This window comes from Aedes aegypti, chromosome 1, assembly GCF_002204515.2.
Source record: "Aedes aegypti strain LVP_AGWG chromosome 1, AaegL5.0 Primary Assembly, whole genome shotgun sequence".
NCBI classification, from domain to species: Eukaryota; Metazoa; Arthropoda; class Insecta; order Diptera; family Culicidae; genus Aedes; species Aedes aegypti.
Window position 1 is genome coordinate 288,496,691 of NC_035107.1, and position 22,469 is coordinate 288,519,159.

Sequence of the window (22,469 nt, forward strand, 5' to 3'; positions counted from 1 at the left end):
GCTCAAGCGATTTTATGTTAAAAAATTAGTTTTATCACTCTTGTTATATTTTTCCCATATAGTAGAGGTTGAAATCTATCTGTTGACGCCAAAAGATCTCTGTTAAGACTTTTCGTTATTTTGTTATGATTTTTTGAAGCTTAGGTAATCCACTAATGGCATCGGCACCCTATTCATAAGAAAATATATGAGAAAATATCTTTAGAAGTTCACGAAGAAACCCCACAAGAAACCCATTGAAAGTTCTGAATGAAATCCAGCGGAAATTTTTAATCTAATCGATGAAGAAGTAGGGTAAATCGGTATAAAACGCCCCACTTAATATTTACAGGACTAAGGGTTCTTTTACACGTAAATATGACTACCTATACTATATCTTAAACATCCGAGAAAAAAGGATGTTGCGCATAAATGTTCTTTGAGAAGTATCCATTGAAATTCCAAAAATATCGAAAATCAGATTTTGGATTAAAGTTTTGCGTCCGATAAGCAAGCCGATAAGTTGGGGCCTTCCTTAGCCGAGTGGTTAGAGTCCGCGGCTACAAAGCAAAGCCATGCTAAAGATGTCTGGGTTCGATTCCCGGTCGATCCAGGTTCTTTTCGTAAAGGAAATTTCCTTGACTTCCCTGGGCATAGAGTATCATCGTGCCACACGATATACGAATGCGAAAATGGCAACTATGGCAAACAAAGCTCTCAGTCAATAACTGTGGAAGTGCTCATAAGAACACTAAGCTGAGAAGCCGGCTTAGTCCCAGTGGGGACGTTAATGCCAAGAAGAAGAAGAAGCAAGCCACATTCTTTACTATTGTACTTATTACAAAAACTTCTACCGGAAGACGACTGCTAATGAACCCTTTTAAGCTTGGCAGATGGTGGAATTCTCTTCGGAAACATTTATACAACGCTGAGGAACTTTTTTCTACGGGGCATATTGCCCGGGTTGTTTTTAAATGTCAAGATTTGGATCGTTTACGAAAAACATCTTGCATGCTTTTGCCGAAGCTACCTGGCGAAAAAACTTGCATGCAGTGTTCTGCTACTGAATGACCAAAACCTTGACATAAAAAACAATACAAATTATGAATTTTCTTCTGCGATGTAGAGCAGTTTTCCCCGACGGGTTCAGGTTTGAAATGTTGAAATTTCTCATGTTCGGGATTGAATGAATATAAAATTTTCGGGTACAGGTCGGGTTCGAGCTTGAAAAATGTGAGTTTTGTGAAAAGATCAACAATGAACAAGCTTCCTTATTACATATAATGTAAAATGTGAAACCCGACTATCTCTACTAATAAGTTTGTAGCCAAACATAGACCCTTGGACCTTGGAAAACCTGTTCTGGAATGACTACTTCGAGATCAACACATAAGATGAATCCATAACAACTAGAAACAGTTCCCGGAACTTAGATATCCATACTACCAATGACCTACCGAAATCCATATACAAAATCATAACGTAGAATCTACCCCATTATCTCGAATGCCATTAATCCGAATGTCACGACCCCAAATTCCATTTCCCCAACCAATTCATATTAGGCCGGGGTAATGTCATACAAGGTGATTGTACATTCGGGGTTATGGAATTCGGGATAAAAGGATAGAATCGTAACACGGATATGTATGAATAGATTTTCTAAATCAAGTAAAGATGCATATGAAGAATAACGATTTCGTTAGAGGTTGCGAGTATAAAAGTGCGTATGGAAACCCTATAGTTCGGAGTATTTGAGATATCGACGAAGATGGGGCTACAGGATATAATCAGAGTGAAGCTGAGCTGCTGTTCAAACGACAAAAACCAAAATATATGATGATATTTATAATAAAATAGGATGACTTGTTGTATTTTTGGCAGCATTGTTCCTTTCGCAATGAATGGTTTTCTAAAACCTATTTGGTTCAAAATTTGCATGAACACTATTAGCATAGAAGCGATTTTTACTGCCGAGTTTCAGAAGATTTGGCTGACAAAAACAACCTTCCAGGATGACGAATTGAACAATGCAAAAATACGTAAGTTGCCCTACTAGTTTTACACGTATTCAAAACTGTTATTTCCAAAAAATGACCATACCAAAAGCAGAGCATGCCAAAAACGGGATCCCACTGTATAAGACGTGAATGCAAATCATCGGTCACGGCTACCAGACTGCGATGGTGCGAGTGCGATAAAAATCTTGCCAAAATTGCATATTTTAAATCCATTTGTCCTTCGATCCATAAGTCAACAGGATCTGGCAGATGTATTACCCATTTGGGTGTGTATGTGTATCGTGTGAAAGGTTTCGACCGGTTTTCCTCTATCCATGTTGCACAAAAACGGGTCCGGTTCTTATCCGTCTACCTGGCCATGTTTAATTCATCATACTCACAAGGATCCCAAAAAATAAATACCCAAAGCGTTCATACTCGATCACAAAACTCGTGCCTCCTTCTGCTATGCAACTATAAATATGAATTTTCCGTCCATATCGGTAACTTTCACTTTAAACCGTTAAATCACTCACATGGGCGGTCAACCGCCAGCTAGCGATGCGCCGTTCTCATTTGCAGCGAGAAAAAGCATTTGGTGCGTTGTAAAATTCTAGTATAAATATAATAATTAATAACGAATCTATTTATACTTCGCATCGCACGCGCATCCAAGTGGGTATTTGCCGCCGCCGCACAGTGGCACGCCTTCATGCAAAGATCGGACAAAATCTCAAAGAAGCCTCAAACGATTTGAAAATGATAAATTACCAACTTTGTTTGATACTCGAATTAATGTGGAAATGTGGAAATAAACAAAAACATAATCCCATCCCCGAGATAGTCACTTATGAATTTAAAAATTGATAGTGACGACTTCAATTCTAGACTCCTAGATGGATGGACCCTGGATAAAACTGTATACTGTAGTAGGAGAATTTTAAGGGGACACGGGAGACCGTGTTATTTTCCCTATCTTTCGTCTCACTCTAACAATAATCATCAAAACTTTGTGGAAGCAAATCTCGAGTTTTAGTGAACCGATAAAGCTGAAAATTTATCGGGTTGTGCACTAAATATATAGAATCTTAGTGATACTTTTTCGCATCGATATATGGAGTGGTTCTTGGGATTTGCTTCTTGAAATGGATATGGTGATTATGATGACGTCCCGTGCGGCCTTAAGCGACCAAATTCTGCTGACTTGAGGCATTGCATTGCTCTCATTTGATTTTGAAGCACGATCAAAGCAAGCGAAGTAAAACATCTCATCTATATCGGTCCATTATCGGCAATGTTTCGCAAGTTGTAACAAGCTTGATAAATAATACCGACAAAAGGGAGTGCGATAATAAAACCCGTTTTTTTCTCGCATATTTACCATTTAAGGGTAGATGTTTTATTTTACTGACATGATAAACAATTCCCGAGTATCCTATAACAATACTGCCCCCAGGTCTGGACCTTGTTTAGATGGATTTTATCATGCACTGTTATCCCCTAGATCTAATCAGAGCTGTAGCAGAAGATGATTAACAGACTCTCATGATGTGTTGCGGGTCATGATTGTTACAGAGAGCGATAAGTGAGAGATATTCTCAATTCTCTCCAAATTCAATCCCTGATGGCGCCAAAGATCTGAATTAGTATCTTCTTTTTCTTCCTGGCGTTACGTCCCAACTGGGACAAAGCCTGCTTCTCAGATTAGTGTTCTTATGAGCACTTCCACCGTTATTAACTGAGAGCTTTCTTTGCCGATTGACCATTTTTGCATGTGTATATCGTGTGGCAGGTACGATGATACTCTATGCCCAGGGAATCGAGAAAATTTCCTTTACGAAAAGATCCTCGACCAGCGAGATTCGAACCCACGACCCTCAGCATGGTCATGCTGAATAGCTGCGCGTTTACCGCTACGGCTATCTGGGACCCATGAATTAGTATATAAATCTATAAAATTGGTTAATAGACAATTCCAAGAACTTCATTTTTTTGGGTTTTGTCCAGCCACTGTTTGTCGCTGCATATGCGCCGCAGGCAAGCTAACATCCAGTTTCGTCGTCCGGCCCGTCGAGTCGAATCAAGTGCTGAATCGTTTTTCGGTGTCATCAACATCCCATCAACATGCAATCGTCGACCAAGACGACGACCAAGATGACGACGGCGACAGCAGGTTTTTCACCTTCCTTACAAACTATTTCGCTTGGATTATACATACTCTGGGTATTCTGCCGCAGCAGTTAGTGGTTTTTGCTGATTCATTCATAAATTTTCATCCTCCGCCGATCGCAGTGCGTCGCGTTGCGTTGAAGAACGCGATGAATGATTGCTGCGACTTGCGAGCCGGTCGGTGGCAGCTTAAGTCGAGTGAAAAGGCGATTACTGTGTGGCGGTGGGTAAAGCTAGCTAGCTACCTACTTATGCTCTTGAAGGCGCACGCAACACCTAACGAATGGAAATGTCACAGTTCAAATGCGTGGAAGAATTACGACTGAATCGAGGGCGGAAATGTAGCCGGAGGTAGATATCTTTTAGGGGTTCGGTGTCGAGGTGTCCCACGTCTACTGGAATTAGTCATTTGCCGGTTATATTTCCGGACAATCGCCGCAACACCAGTATAGTCGAGCTAAATTTTACGTCCAACACATTGTAAGGCTCTTGTTTGATGATGGAAATTCTAAAATAATGGTTAAAACACCTGATAAATGAAGAAACCAACGCTAACGTAATCAATGTTCTACAGTGCATTCGACAGAACTCGAGAATGTTAAGAGCCTGTTAAGGGGGCAGGATCCGTCAGTGATTTCGGAATTTTCATGAGCAGTTTATTCGTTCAAAATCGAGAAAATTTACAGGAAAATGTGTTCACTGTATTCTATTCGCCATTCTAAACACGGTGAACACATTTTTATCAAATGATTTTTAGTTTTGGACAGCAAAACCGCTTTTGAAATTTCGATGATGACGATGATTACGATGACGGAGCGTTGAACGTTAATGTAACGTTATTTTTTCCTGTCATTAAGCTAACATCTAACAACACTTTACCGAATTCGAGAGATGTGGATGCTTGAGAGGTTAAACGGGACAAAAGCATGAATACAGTTACATACATCAGATGATATCGTCCCCTTAATGCTACAACTAGATAACTCGAAAATCAAAATTTTGTGATGTGTAACTTTGAAAGTATGACCGTTTAACAAGGTGATAGTTAATCGCAGAGATTATGATTGAAAAATAATCTTTAACTTGTGTATTTTGAATCACACGCTTAAGACCTGTGGATATTTTGCAGATCTAATTAAGAAAAATGTTTTGACATATTGAAGCCAAAAATTTCAAATTTCGAGTTATCTAGTTGTAGCATCAAGGGGACGATATGAGGTTCCGTAATCGGATTCACATCTATCACCCACAGAAGAACCAGCACGTTGAGTATTTGCCATATAATAGTTGTGTCGGCAGTGGCCAACTAATGCTTTGGCAAGTAGACTGTAGTTTGATGCTTTGACAGATTTTTTAAATAATTTGCCACCACTGTAGATACTTTCTTGATAATAAGACTTCGCACTATTCTAGTATTGTTTATTCTAAGTTGCCGCCTAAGAAACGATCTGAAGCTAAACCCAGTACTTTCAAATTGGAATAGCTGGCTCAGGGCCAATGAAGTCATACGATGCCTCATTGCGAGATAACTCATCAGCCAATTCATTTCTAGCGATGAAAGAATGTCCAATAACCTATACAAGGTTTACAGAGTTATCTGAATTCAGTTCTTCAATTTGAGCTCGACATGCGTAAATTTCGGCAACAAAATGGATGTGTTTTTGAATATTAGGTTATAAAAATTGGTACATTTTTCTATAATATTATCGTGTTTATTGATTTGATCACCTGCTGTTTGGCTTATGTACACGTTTATTTACTGCAGGATTATCAAGTATATGCATCGTTTAACGTTTCATGTCATTATTCTCTATAAGTATGTCAACTAGAGTTTTAACTTCTTTTCCTTTTATTCCAATTCTCTTTTACACTTAACATAAACAATTTTTTTATTTTTCATTTTCTTTCCGTGAAGGGAAATAAGTGGAAAATTTCCAGTAAGGGAAGTTACAAGTAATTTGAGACTCCCTTACGCAAGCGCAATTTCGTCCTAATTCGTCAAAAATGTAAACAACGAAGTGAGTGTCGATCTACGGTTCATCCATAGCCCAGTATTGGTCAAGCAACAATTGTGTAAATCCATAGTAATGTGATTGAACAAGAGTTTATTAAACTGAAATAAGCACGAGAATGATTCGTTTACCACTTATTATACCGGCAAACGACCGAAGGCAATACGAGCTTTCTTGCCTCTCTGAAGTCAATGTGTCTCGCCTTTCCGTCGAAGAGTAATAGATGTTTTACTTGGCTTAACCGAAAAAGCCATATTACTGACACCATCCTTGAAGTGCTTGCAGAGCTTTTCATCAGGTCGAAAGGGAGCTTATGTACATACTATTTCAAACTAGAATTGTCGACGGTTAATCCATAAGTAGGAATTCACCACAGTGGGTATTCGTACACCCTCAGTTTAGTTGCTTGACGTACTGTCGAGAAGATGTTGGCTTTTAAGCAATTGATGAATTCTACTTGTAACAATAGTAGGTAACCCATTATTTCGCACAGCTTCCAATATTGCATTGAAAAACTCACTATCAAACGCACCTTCAATATTCATGAAAACACTCAAGCAGGCATGTTTTCTCAACAGTTATAGTGGACTTTCCATTTTTATTTATATGAACATGAATATTTGTCAAATGGACACCACGAATGTGATGAGATGATTGATTATACATCCTAGAAGTTTTAGAAGACAAGATATTAGACTGCTATTGCATGTGACTCACGTCCTTCTTTTACGATAATCTTTACGCAAATATCACGTCAGGATCGGGAATAAACATGAAAATTGCTAATAAGTAGTGTTTTTCAAACATATATGATAAATTCAAATACCCTGGCCAAGATCACAGGGTTGAACGGTACCAAAGTGAAGATTCAAAGACAGGAGTTCGGCTTCGAAACACTCAAACAAAAAATCTAACGATAATTTTCAAAGTACTTTTCAATTCAATGAAAAAAATATTTGTTCTGAATGTGTATACAACTTGAGGAAAAAAAAGTGGTGATTTCGATTTAATTTTCACGAAATCCAATAACGCTTAACAAATAATCTGAAAGCGCCTTTAATTATCAAAGTCAGATATGAACAAAATAGTCTAACTAAAAAATAGCCTTTTCCTTAACATGGGATTCAGATTTATTGACATCAGCGACGTACCGTCGATGGGGGTGACAATAGGTCTAGGGGGTGAGATTGGGTCAAAACGGGAAAATATGTTTTGTGAAATATTTCAGCTAATAACGCTGATATTACTAAAATTAATAATTCATATGTTAGGGAACATATTATTACACATAATTCATAACAATATACATTTTTCGAAATAGTAGTTTTTGTTTACTACATCAATAAACTTGCATGTTGAAACTAGATAAAATTTACAACATTAAATTTCTCCTGTACAAAGTATCACGCATGTACTCTAGCCTCTATCGTTGTATTAGTAGAATGTTGAAAGTCTTTTCATTACACATCACAGGTATTTTCTGGAATCTGTTCGATTTTCCTACAAAAAAATCATTTTTTTCGGTACGATGTCTAAAACATTGAAAATGGGGGTAAGATTGGGTCAAGCAAGAACGATAGTAAATGAAATTCCAAGTCCACTTTTTTGACATTTTACGGTGCCGGGTGTTCTCTTTTTTTCATAAAGATATGTTTATTCTTTCTAAATACAGCATCTCTGAAACATCAAACATGTCTACTTAAGTATTCCGTGCATTAAATAACAATACAACACATTTTGACAACTTCTCAAACCAGCAACTGTGTTTCGTGCGCAGCAACATCGTAATTTTTTATCAAAAGGGTGTTTTTTCTAAATTTGATTATTTATTAGTGTTTTCATATTATAGAAACATCTCACGGAAGTACATATGAGTTGGATCGCTGAAATACTGGGATTATGACGTCAACTTCTGCCTGAAATGTATTGATCGTGGAATGTCGCACCGAAATTTAACTATTTGCGAAGGTTTAAAATAATCATTGTTTCAGTACACCTTTGGGGAAACTGAATGGGCTTTATAGCAATGGGGATGAGACTTTGAAGACAATTTGAGGCGAAAACCAAGAAAATGTATGTAAACTTGACGATAAATGTTGGGTTTACATATTTTTTCTCATAGCTCTTCAATTTTCAGTATAATCTTTCTTTAAAGTGTATTTATCATACTTGTGAAACATCTTAGATATCTTTTTGTCTTCTTTGCATCGTTTTTTGTCAATATTTTTCAGTTCCGAATGGTTTTGAAATCATATTTTTAAAAACAAGTTATTTCAATTACAGTGACCCAATGTCACCCCCTCTATGGGGTGAGATTGGGTCATTTTTCATTCACTTGTGGTGCCGCTGTGAATAAATATTTGTCTTTAATTTTTTTCTGGAGGGCATTTTGTATTTTTTCATACTGCTTGTTTTGCGTTAAATTTCTGTCATATAGGGTGCCGGTGCCATTAGTGGACTACCTAAGCTATAAAAAATCATAACAAAATAACGAAAAGCCTTAGCAGAGATCTCTACTATATGGGAAACATACAAAAAGAGTGATAAAACTAAATTTTTAACATAAAATCGCTTGAGCCACTATTGGTACACGTGTTCCAGTAGTTGCGCTAGTGCTCCAGTAGTAGACGTTCGGGAATTATACAAGGAATTTCAAACAAAATGGCAAATTTTTACAAAGGTTTAACATTTTTCCCTCGGAACAGCAATTAATATCTTTCGAATGAAGCATAAAGATCATCTCTGGGACTTTTCTCCATTTTTATACATCACTTTTAAAAACTGCTTCCATCCATTGATCCACTCCTGGAACACGACGGTAACTATTGGTGCAAGGGAGCAAATTTTTTGCGTAAACTTAATTATTTATATGACTTTTTGATGAAATAAAAAGCTGAAATTTGGCAAATCGACTAAACTAGAGGCGATCTATTCACCAAAAATAGCACATGTCGTTTTTATCGAAAAATGTACGTTTTGTTCCGTAGTCCAATCTACTGGTACATTACAACCATTGGCACCGGCACCCTATTACTTTCAATAATCTTAAGAAGAACTTGATTTGTGATTCTTCACAATCTTTTATCTTTTTTCAAGAATGTTCCAAGTTTTCCAGAAATTTATCCATTCATTCTTCCATTGATTTCCCTAGAACTTTCCCCAAAATTTCATTTCAGAGCATCTTTAAGAATTCAAAAGTCTTCCATTTTTTTAATTGCCAAGGAAATCTTCAAAGTTTTTTTTTTTTTCAATTAGTCATCAAGGCACGCTATGTCTGAACCAGACGATTATTAAAATCGAATGCACATCGGATTTTCTCGCTAGAGATCAGTATTCGATCTATCTTTTTATAATCGGAAAGTTTTGAAATATTCTATCGATGATTTTTTTTTTTCATTCATTTTGTATAGGCTGAATTGCATCGAAAAACGGGGTTTTCATTGGTTTTTGTATGAAAAATAGCCAAAATGTGGAAAAAAAATCAAAATTTCTTCGATGAAATATTTTAAAACCTTCCTCTTATGGAAATATAACCCAGATATTGCACTCTAGCGAGAAAAAACTCGATGTACATTGGATTTTTATAATCGTCTGGTTCAGATATAGCGTGCAAGGGATGTCTCCAGGCAAATGACAAGGACATTTTTGAGATTTTTAAAAGCAAATTTTGAAAAAAATCAGTGGTATTTCTAAAGAAAATCCTACAGTAATCTCATGAAACTTTTGGTAAATCTCAGTATGCCTTGATGAATTCCTACGATGATCTCTCAATAATCTCTGAAAAAACTGGATTCTTGATGAAATTCATTTTAGGGTTTTCTTGATAAATTGCTTAACCGAGTGGTTAGAGGCCACGGCTTTTCGTAATGGAAATTTTATTTACTTCCCTGGGTATAGGGTATCATCGTACCTGCCACAGGATATACGAATGCGAAATTGGCAACTTAGGCAAAGAAAGCTAACAACTCTTCAAATCTTAAGAAGCACATTTTATGTTACTTGTTAACCTTCCGTCAGTCGCTCAAAAAAAAGTTACACCAGCGGTCGCATCGTGTACTGAGTACACGCGGAGCAATTTTGATTGTCAATCTAAAACTAGGCAAAATAGAATATTGGTGTCTTCGGCAAATTTGTTCAGTTCAACGGTACCAATTGTTCAGTGGACAAATGATACTTTGAAAACATCCTCACCTTCCAGTGGCCATCGGATTGTGTCCCGGGGGAACCGATGAAGTGGACATTTCGCAATGCAACATCTCGAACACAAATATCTCAGGATCTAGATATTTTAGCAAGATGGTGTCTTCGGCAAAGTTGTTCAGTAGTTCAAGGACAAACATGTGATAGGCCGCTTGTTTCGGAATTCTGCCACCAGTTGGCGCTAGTGTGCATTTAATTTTTCAAACACAGATATCTCAGGATCCTGATTACCTAGAACTATGCGGTCTTCGACAAAGTTGTTTTGTAAGTCATGGTCTAACATATTATAGGCCATCTAACTTGAAATTCTGCCATCAGATGGCGCTAGTGAGTATACAATATTTCAATCACGAATATCTCAGGATCCCGATTTCTTAGAAAGATGGTGTTTTCAGTAAAGTTGTTCAGTAGTTCATGGATGATTTAATTTTATTTTTATGTATTTCATTCTTATTTATTATATGACTTTAATTTTTATTTTTATTAATTAAATGACATTTTTCAAACACAGATATCTCAGGATCCCGATTACCTAGAAAGTTGACGTCTTTGACAAAAGTGTTGAGTAGGTCAAGGTCTAGCCTATGACCAAACTAGAAATTCTACCACTAGATGACGCTAATGAGCATGCTGTATATTAATTGCGGCTATCTCAGGATAGCAATATTATAGCAAGATGGTGTCTTTTGCAAAGCTGTTTAGTAGATCAAGAACTAAACATATGATGTGCCGTTTGGTTCGGAATTCTTCCACTAAACGGTGCTTATGATCAAGCAAATTTTTAAAACGCAGATATTTTTGGATACTGATTCCTAAAATAATGATCCTGAGATATCCTCATACTAAGAAATATAACATCTTTGAGAAAGTTTTTCATTAGATGAAAGCCTAAATGCGAAGGACCTCAAGTTTTCAAATTCATCCAACATGTGGCACTACTAGTGAGCATGTATATTAATGATTACCAATATCTGAGGATCCTGATTTCATTGAAAGATGATGTTTTCAGCTAAATGGCTCAGTAAATCAAGTACAAACTTGTGATGGGTAACTCTTGGTTCGGAATTTTTCCACTAGATTTTGCTAATAAATATGCTATATTTCCAACCCAAATATCTAGGATCGTGATTGCATAGTAATGAAAATGACTTCTTCATCAAATTTGTTTATTCTGTCCAAGGCTAAAGCACAGACAAACAGACGTCACACTCTCATCATTGTCCATCGACCACTTTTTTAACGGTCATTTCAAAAATATGGTAGGTGGCCAATCCGCCACCTGCAGCGCTCGCAACGTTTTTGTTCGTGTTTGACGTTTCCACACTACCGCCATCTGTTGGCCGTTTGCCAAACACACCGATTGTAGCATTGGGCGTACATGTCCTCGTGACTATGATTTTGATCGAGATTTGTTCTAAATGTTACGTTTGTTTGTCTGTGGCTAAAGTATGTTGTAATAATCCGTTTGATTCGAATATCCCACCAAACGGCGCTATTCAGCATGAAAATTCCATAAGTAAATACTTCAGAATCTTAACTACAGTCAAACTTCCAATCAATATTCAAGGGATCATCGACTCATGGAAATATCGAATCATGGAACAGATATTCTTTGGAAAGCTGATTGAAGGGAGTATCATAGTAACCACGATTTTTATTTTTGTTTCAATTATGGTTTCATGAGTCGGTATCCAGCTATGGAACATCGACTCACGGATGTTTGACTGTATTGAAAAATATGGTGTCTTCTGTTTTATTCACAAACTGTGTTTGAAACAACTATAATTCAACTGCTTCCTGGCTTCTATTGCAAATCCCTAAGAAATCTTGACTGAACTGTGTTTGGTTAGGAATTATATTTATTTTCCTTTCTTTATCAGCTGCACCAGTATAAACGTATTTTATAAAATTCGTTCTTATATTCACTTTTGACATCATTTTTTATAGCATTACTTTCCGAGTACACGCCCAGACAACCAGAAGTTGCAAAAAATTTCACATAATAACTCGTTTATTCATGCAAATCACATCAAACCCGCAAAACACGGTGGATAAAATCGTCAGATTGATGAGTTTCCTCGCTTAAAACGCTTTTTCCTGAGTTCATTTGTACATTTTGTTTCCTCCCGTACCCTCGTCCAAAGTAAGTCGAATCAATTCGTAGCAGCTGTCAAATCAACATTTATTATCATACGTTAAGTCGCATAATATCACAGGTTAGCTCGGTAGAATATTAATAAACTCGCATTGTATGCAATTATTCATCACATAACATATGCACGTATATCGCCTCCACTTTTGTACGTAGAAGGCCTTTTCGCGACATCTTATAAGTGAAATGTTGCACATACAAAGCCTCCAGGTGATTTCGTTATACGTACATTTTGGTTGTCTGGGCGACACCGAAGGCGGTCTTGCAATTGATATCGAAATACGCGTAGAGTAAGGTGGGGCAAAAGTTCGACCTTAGTGGTATAATCAATGTTTCCAGGAAAACAATAGCAGTTAAAACAAAACAAATGCCATACAGTGAAGCTTCAACATATTGGCTAGAATTTTGCTGAACAAACTTGTGTCAAAATATTTACCCATTTTTAGTTATAACAGTTTCAAAATTAATTGTCTTATTCGAACTTTTGCCCCACCGGTGGGGCAAAAGTTCGAATCTAGTGTGGGGCAAAAGTTCGCTGGCTAAAACACAAAATATCGATCCTTTTATGATAGGCATACTTTACACCAGCCGTAAACTTAAGTTTGACGAAAAATACACACTAAATTTTCATCAAAAAATTGCCCAAAACCGGGTTAATTGTAATATACTCAAAAATAGCAGTTTTTCACAAAACTATGTGGAAATGTAAAATTTTGGTGACAATTTTCACACGATAATTTGAAAATAATATGTGGATTTAAGGCAATTTGTAAATTTTTCCGCGATTTTATACATGGGTCGAACTTTTGCCCCGCTGATTCGAACTTTTGCCCCACTATGGGCCAAAAATTGTTTTCAAGCATTTATGCAAAAACTAATACACCTCAAAGCAACCTTATGATAGGCCTAGAAACGCCCTTACATAAAATATTGAAACATATTTTATCTTCAATTGGTTCCATGCAACGAAAGTTTGACCAAAAATTACAATATTCACGTCGAAAAACAACAAATAGCCATAACTTTTCCAAATCTCAATCGTTTTTTATGATATTTGGATTGAAAGTCTCTTACTTGAATAACATTCGACCCACCATGACATTTATAAGATTTGTTTTGAATTGAACTGGAAATCTTAAAAAGAAATTCTTACCCCACTCGAACTTTTGCCCCACTTTACTCTATCTGTCAAAGGATACAAACTCTAGTGGAGTTAAATGGTACAGTACTTAATTCGGCTTACGTTCATTTTAAGGTATTTTAATACACTACTTGAAGTTCATCAAGATTATCAAGAAAGTAGGGTTTATCCACATAATTTGTTTATATGGTGAACCACGAATAGTGGAATCAAAGAACTGTCAAACGCCAGCTCGGTCTATTATGGCGACTCACGGGATAATACGCACACTACAACATTGTTCGAATCACCTCAAATGTGATAGAAAAGTGCATGGTGACGTCACGGAAAACTCCTCTTCTCTGTCCCTCTCATATCATGCTCAATTAAATGTCCTGCTCTTTGACATTCACTGCTGGAATTGTTTTGGGTTTTTATATATATGGACATATAAATATCGACATTTTTTTATATGGAGTTTCGAGATTATGCAGGCGTGCAACGATCTTTAGTCACTGCCTGTATTGTTTATAAATAAATTCAAAATGCTATCAGTGCATCTCTAGTATAGAGCTTAGTGACTTTTGAACGCACGAAGACTAGCATTCGCTCGTCATACGCACTTTGCTTTTGTATTTCTCAAAGAAACTTGCAGACGCTTTCCAGACTCATCAAAATGCATATGGAAATATCACCCAATTTGAAAAATTTACACTCGGATTCTGGGTGTTTTTCGAGACAGAGTGCATATTGTTTTCCTCTAAGGTTCACAACCACATATATACTAAGGCACCCATGTCATTGGACGTGATAACCATTATAATCATATTCTTTAAGTTTATCGTTATAGCCAACGCTCCATGAATGCTATGATAATTGAAGAAATCATCGACTGATGGTAATATTGCGTTATGTACAGTAATGCAAACAGACATACAGACGTAACACTTAGAAAAATCTTTATTAAAATCATAGTCACAAAAACATATACGCCCAATGTTAAAATCGGCGTGTTTGGCCAATCGATCAACAGATGGCGGTAGTGAGCAAACGTCAAACATGAACAAAAACGATGCGAGCGCTGCGAGTAAAACGGTGGTCGATGGACAGCGATTAGAGTTTGACGACTCTTTGTCCGTGGTAATACCTTGGAAAGCTGTTGTTGGGGATAATTACAGTAAACATGAAACTTGAATTCAAGTATGGTTTCATGAGTCGTTAACGAGTAGCAAAAAATGGAGGTTTCACAATAAATTAGTGCAGCGAAAATTCTATCATGCCGAAATTAAACGATCTTTTTATGACTCATTTTTGGAGTCAAATTATTTAGATATTGAAATAGAAAATCATTCTACATCATAGATTGTGTTATATACATTGTTCATAATCAATGAACATAATTATTATTATATCATAACATATTTATGAAAACCTTTGCATTGGGGTTGAAAAAAAATGTTACCAAAATCGAATCGAGATTCAATTTTGAAATTACCGAATTCTCAGCTTTTGGGTTCTTGGCGAAATGTTTCTCTGAGGTCGGAAACATAATGCAAGTGTGTACGGATCTCCATTTACCCGGTTCACCGTATCATGAGAATTTCCGAGATCATTTTACCTGTAAGCCACGTAGATATAGTGCGTCTTATGTAAGGATAACTTCTGTGCGTTTAACGAAGTCTTTTCACGCAAACATAATCAATGTATTCATCAGAAGCAGGGATGGGAAAAGTACTGTAGCAATCATTTATCGCCTCTACATTTACATATTTTTACACGACCATCAAAATCCAAAGCAAACCATGACCGTTCTAAACAAAAAATATGTCACGACTCTTCAAAACTGTTATCTTCTTCTTCCCTACGTTTTTCAAACCCGAATGCAAAATGACTCGAGCACAGTGGTGACACGGGTGACACGATTTTTGCGGTTTTCGGGGTTTTGCATTTTTGCTCGATAAAGGCAGCATAAAATGGAACTTGTTTATGTGTATCGCAACGGAATGATTGTGCTCTTGCTGTTAGCGCTAATAGATTTCAATTAGTTGAAAACACAAGCGAAATATTAGCGATTGAATTATTTAATATGTTTTTCAATCATTCTCCTCGGAATGGTTGCCCGAAAACGATCATAGTGGAGAGATAAAAAACATTCGAGCAGTGTGTGAACCGTTGGCAGCGCAACGCCTGATGGTATTGATGCTGCTGCTGCTTTGCGTTTTGGTTGACTGGCAGAATCGATGAACTGTGGTAAATTGTGGTCACAGGTCCCAAGCCTGATCAGAAGTTCGTTTAGTGACAAAACGTGCACTGTTAGCCCAAATGATCGGCATCATATGATGGCAGGAAAATAAAATGCTCACTGGCACCGAATTACATAATTCCAAATATAATTGCCCATAACATGTCAGCACTTTGCTTGCTGAATAACTTTGATGAAGACTCCAAGTTTTCAAATAATCGGGAACTCGAGATTCTGTATTAGAAAAATTTTAATCAGGACCTCTAGCGTTGCCTGATGAAAGTATTTGAAATCTAGCAGCCCACTGTATTTTAAATTGAATGTGGAAGAATTTTAAGTATATTTTACCTCTCACACGTTGGCCCGTGATATACAGACATACAGACATACAGATACATACAAATATACAGACAAATATACAGACACCGTCTTGCTATAATATCGCTATCCTGAGATAGCAGCGATCAATATACAGCATGCTCATTAGCGCCATCTAGTGGTAGAATTTCTAGTTGGGTGGCCTATCACATGCTAGACCTTGACCTACTCAACACTTTTGTCGAAGACGTCAACTTTCTATGTAATCGGGATCCTGAGATATTCGTGATTGAAATATTGTATACTCACGAGCGCCATCTGATGGTAGAATTTCAAGTAAGATGGCCTATAATATGTTAGACCATGACTTACTAAACAACTTTGTCGAAGACCGCATAGTTCTAGGTAATCAGGATCCTGAGATATCTGTGTTTGAAAAATTAAATGCACACTAGCGCCAACTGGTGGCAGAATTCCGAAACAAGCGGCCTATCACATGTTAGTCCTTCACCTACTGAACAACTTTGCCGAAGACACCATCTTGCTAAAATATCTAGATCGTGAGATATTTGTGTTCGAGATGTTGCATTGCGAAATGTCCACTTCATCGGTTCCCCCGGGGCACAATCCGATGGCCACTGGAAGGTGAGGATGTTTTCAAAGTATCATTTGTCCACTGAACAATTGGTACCGTTGAACTGAACAAATTTGCCGAAGACATCAATATTCTATCTTGCCTAGTTTAAGATTTATAACAAAATGCTGCGCGTGTACTCAGTACACGATGCGACCGCTCGTGTGATGGGCCCGGTAAAAAAAAGTTACACGAGCGGTCGCACTGGTGTACTGAGTACACGCGTAAAAACTTAGGTTAAAAACACGAAGTTTTCGAAAACTTTTCGTTGATTTTATCGAAAAATTTCTTCTCTACAAGCAAAAAGAAGAGTAGATCTTGGAATAGGACCAACACCCGGATCACTTTGAAGGGATTTTCAACGTGTTTTTCAGCTTTTCGCAAAGTGCGTGTACTCAGTACACTAGGGCGACCGACGGTGGGTTAAAAAAAAGTTTTTCCATTGGTTATTCGAATAAGGAGTGCAAAAGATATATAAATAATTTAACGGTTTTGTTTCAAACAGGGTCAGACAAATCGATTAGCATATGATACTTCTTGAGGCGCAAGGCAGTTGTGAAGAAAATACATTCATATTTTTATGAGCTATTGACTCTATTGAGTACAAACTTATAAGTTCCCTCTTTATTGTTCGTAAAATATCATTGTATTTATATTTTGTAGATTTCGTGCAAATTTAACGCTAAGCATTGAGTAAACATTTCAAGGAAACCTTGACAATTACGGCATACAAATGGAAAAGTGCTTAAATACCAGCGAGTAACCAAACTATCAAGCTTTCAACTTAACCGAAAGTACGGTTCTTCAGATTTTTGCTCTTAAAAATTTTGAGATCTAGCTTCGATTCATTCTCACCTTGAAAAAAAAAACAGACTTCTGCTGACATTTCAAGTTTCTTATAGAGTTTGAAATACGATTAGAAGATTTTTTATTATTACCTATTATGGATAAAACTGCTGAAGCACAAAGATGACCGCATTATACCTGTCATTTTAGAGCACAAATATCCAAAATATCTACAAAGCTGAGGACGCAGCTCGTTGTGTAGGGTAGAAGCACCGGTTTTAGCCATACGCCAGTTATAGCCATAGGGGATTATACACCGTTTTACATAGACAATCAGCATGAAACCTTTTGAGTTCAGTAGATCACATTCACATGATATAGCTACACTCATTCACTTGTCCAAATTGATTCAAAACATAAGAAAAACAATTCATTTCCCTTATTATTTTAACTCCCATACACCTAATTTGGCCAGGGCACTCCTAATTTGGCCACTCTCATGAGAAATCAATGCGATTGGCCAATTTAGGAACCGAAGATAAATCTCTGGCCGAAACTGGTTCCGTTGGCCTATATTAACCATCGGGATTTTCAAAGCGAAAAAATGGTTGTAGCTCAGTTTTGATATTTTACACATATAATATGGATTGAAAGCTTGCATTTGACATATTTGTAGTATAAATACGGCTTCTTTTGACATTTTCTCTTAGGCTGGCCAAAACCGGTGCTTTTACCCTACTACCATTTAGTAGCATACGATACGTATAAAAGATCACCTGATTGTGCTCTAAAAAACGAGATACAACATAAGGCTTTTCGAAGTTTAATACATTCAACCTCCATCTTAAAAGTAACGTGTTTGTATCATTTGACGAACAAATAATTCCTTTTCAACTTTTAAAATAAAAATGTGAATTCTAGTAACCACAATTCTGGGTAGTATACGATGTATATTCATCATTGAAATTATATTGAAAAATGGTTTTCAAAGCTTAAGCTTGCACTTGACAACCGTCAAAAATTACTTTTTATGTTCATATCAAAATTATCTATGCTAAAATAAACTAAGTAAATACCGTTAAGTCACCAGTCACCGTGCGGCCTCCATTCACCGTGCACATATACAAATTCCTACAGAATATTCATACAATTTTCATAAATTATTCTTTTGTCAGCAAAATAAGATAAAACTGATGAAATGAAGTAGTTTTTGTCACAAAGCATTTTGAAAAACCTAGTTTATGTAGTCAAAATCATGTGAATTTTGTTTGATAATGAGATTTTCCAACACTCTTAGTAGAAGCGCAAAAAATTCACATTTTTCATTTTAACGTTAGAGTACGAAATTTTTCAAAATTTCAACTAGTTTTTGCTGTGGATACTATTAGTAAGATGTATTTCATCGTATCAAATCGTACAAATAATTATTTAGCCATTTTTTTTAACTTTTTAAGGTTTTTATTGTAAATGTAGATTTGAATACTCTTAAAAATGAGTGCGCACACTACTAGCAACATAGTTGATCTATCAACAACGTTTTTTCAAGATACGAAATAAAATCACGACGAAAACTATACGCACGGTGAATGGTGCACTAGTGTGCACGGTAAATGGTGACATAGAACGGTACGAGGCGACCTTAGCATGACATTTTGAAACATATTTTTTTAATATTTTTTTGTTATGCATCACTAGTTTTAGATTTTTCCCTGAATTATGATATAACTGCACGCTACGTAGTGGTATTCTAGTATGCTCCAAATTATTTGGAAAAGTTATATAATTTATTGAAGTGCATTTGTTTCTTAAATGCACGGTGAATGGTAGCTTGACGGTATAAGGTTTCAAAAGATTTCTGAGTACCGAAATACCGGTATAAAGCACCATTTAGGACCGATATTCCGGTATCAATATTGAATTGAAGAGCACATTATAAGAATCACCTCCAATGTTTGAAAAAACACCCAAGCAGAAAAGCTTTTGAGCGACTGCTTTCTCAATATCGCAAACAACTTTGTGCAAAAAGGTTAGGGATGAAATTTAGGCGTGTTGATTCACATGAAGAGAGATGTTATGCCAAATGGATGTCACCGGTTGTAATGATCAATAATACGTTTTACATTTCAGAAGAAAATATATCAGACTACTATCGTTCTTTATGCAACACACGACCTCCATTATCTCAAATCCTTTCCTGAGCAAAACAGAACACATTCAATCTGCTCTCAAAGAATTTAAAAGAGCAAAACTAATTATTGCCAATTGAATCAATTTTATGGTTCATCCACCTATGCAGTATGCTCAGTAGAATGATGCAAATATTGAAATGTTGGCTCCCCTATGCTTAACCGATTTATATTATGGTGAATAGCATCCTTCCAAAGTTTGAAATGATTCGGAAAAAAATTGACTGTGCACAAGCCATTTGAAGTTTATATGGAGATTACTATGGAAAACGCCAACTTTTTGTGTCCAGGACTCTATCTTTTCGACATAATATTTTATGGAAAAGTGAACAACCCCTGCTCATGTGAAATCTATTCAGCTACAACTTTACTGAAGACATGTTTGCATGTTTAACCAACTGTTCGGCAGGCAACAGTGGTGCTCTTGGCGGGTAGAATAGATCATGTTATCCAGGCTACTATGTTCTACAGCAAAACAGCAGTGTTGCTCTGAAAATAATTTAATGATCATCTCAGCATGATTTTGACTTTGTTATCTTTGATAACAAATTATCCTTACGTCTAATCAAAATGTGGTCTTCGGCAAAGTTGTAGCTGGGAAGATTTGACATGAGTAGAGTTTGTTCACTTTTCCATAATTTATTATTACGAGCGGTTAGAGGACTGAACACAAAAGGTTTGTCATTTCCATAATAATTTCCATAGCAACTTCAAATGGCCTGTGCACAACCAAATTTCTTCCAAATCACTTCAAATTTTGGGAGAATGATTTTCATCATAATTGACACCGTTTGAGCATAGGGGAGCAAAAACTTCAAAATTTGCATCAGTCTACGCGTCCGTGGAGTTTTGTATTCAATAAACTTGCTGAACCTTCTAAAAATTGTAGTTATTATTAGGCAATTAAACTTCATTCACTCGAAAATGCTTCGTTATCCTTGGGATATCGTTCAACTGACTAATCTCAATCAAACTGAAAGTATTCCTACATAATGTTTTCCAGCCGAATCATTCTGCAGAACGTCCTACAAAAGGGTCCTTTTGTAGGCCTTGCAAGCTGTCTCAAATATATTTGTTTAGACCATCGGCTTCGTTTCAAACTCCTTCTATGTTATTCTCTGTGTTTTGTTAGATTTGAATTTCACTATGGAACGTCTCTGTACATACCGCAGAAGATAAGCTTCTGGAAAAGCTTCCATAATGTTGGACATTGTGACATCAACGGCATCTTACATTAAATGCACTTGAAGTTTTCAAGGATAGTGAGTAAGTATCCATATAAGCTCATCTACAAATTCAAGGTGAGTTCTCAGTTTGTTGACAGAAGATTCCTAAAATGCAGAGCCTGTAAAGTCACATTCAAGTATTCAAAGATGTCCATTTCGATTTTCTAATCCAATATCAGTACTATGCAAATTGATATCTCAAGTTGATATGTGTGCTTATGGCATGGAGATATGAAATTTTCCAATTTACAATTTAGTTATCCGTCAAGAATATTTTCAAGAAACTTGAACGTGTTTTAATGTTCATTAAAACTCTATTCAATTGTATATACCTAGGTTCTATAAATGGGTCTGTTTCGTGTAAACTATGAAATCAAGCTTCAAGCCCTGTTATATCCCATAAAGTGTTCTAATAGATCAACACCCAAAAATACACACATTATCCAAGAATATTATCCCAGAGTTTAAAAAGACTTCAACAAAAATGTATGATTATCCTTGCATTCTGCGTCAACTCATCTACCAGATCCCGAACAACCATTTCTGGGTTCACGAAACCCTCTCCCATATAGAATCTGTTACGCTGCATTTTCTTACCTGACGTTCTCGACGGCAATGGAATCCGATTTCCCTTCCTGCGGGATCGTCTCACGTACGACCGGGACGAGGAAAACGAAGCACTCGGCATTTTTCTTCTCTCTGTTGGCTGCTTTCCCCCGCGCTGTCCTCCCGTCCTGTGCGGGATTCCCTGTTCTGGTCGCTTTTTTTGTTGATACTTGAAATAGGTCTGTGCTGTCTGCTTGTTCTTGGGGGTTTATTTCTGACAGACACACCACAGTCCTTCCTATGTAGAAATACCTATTCTTATGCACTCTTCTCCTAGCCTAGGTTGTGTATATCACCGTCGACGACAACGACGAACCAGAAGTACAAATCGATTTTCCAGCTGCTTCCTTTCTCGCTCTTTCAGATGGCGCTCTTATGGGGCTGGCTGCACTCTTTCACTTCTCACCGGAGCTGGAAGCGCTTCCTACTGCTGCTTCGACGGCTATTAGCTCATCTGGTACAAGATTTTCCTCTTCCACAGACATTGCCACTAAAATTTTCATTCTTCACCAATTTTCCGGAAATGCTCACTGGACAAAATGGAAAAATACCGATCATATGAATTCACACGCACCAAATTGCTCGACCACGGAACACATTCAATATACTCTTCGCATACACAATCCGTGGAGGCCCTTCCACTTTTCTTTCTGCCTTTATGACGGGGTTGTGCAAACTCTTTATTTTTCCGAACTACACACACCCGTCACGATTACCGAGAAGTCACACAGTAGTGGCCGTTCCCTTTATTCGTGGGGTTCCGGGGCCTGCAGTTTTGGGGCCGTTTTGCCTAGATTTTCAACACGGTAACCGATCAATTCACGCACCACCAGCAACAC

General features: G+C 36.9%; 1 protein-coding gene across 3 annotated transcripts in view; it reads right to left on the bottom strand.

The window, feature by feature from the left end:
• LOC5565593 (F-box only protein 11) overlaps positions 1-22,469 on the bottom strand; it is a 70,013-nt gene that overhangs the window by 34,309 nt on the left and 13,235 nt on the right. For 2 of the 3 annotated variants that reach the window (XM_021838112.1, XM_021838109.1), the window contains exon 2: positions 21,622-22,160. In XM_021838112.1, the coding sequence (XP_021693804.1) occupies positions 21,622-21,712 (91 nt within the window). In that variant the 5' untranslated portion in view covers positions 21,713-22,160. Of the gene's footprint in view, positions 1-21,621; positions 22,341-22,469 lie in introns of those variants that run through there. The other variant, XM_021838111.1, reaches the window with a different exon arrangement.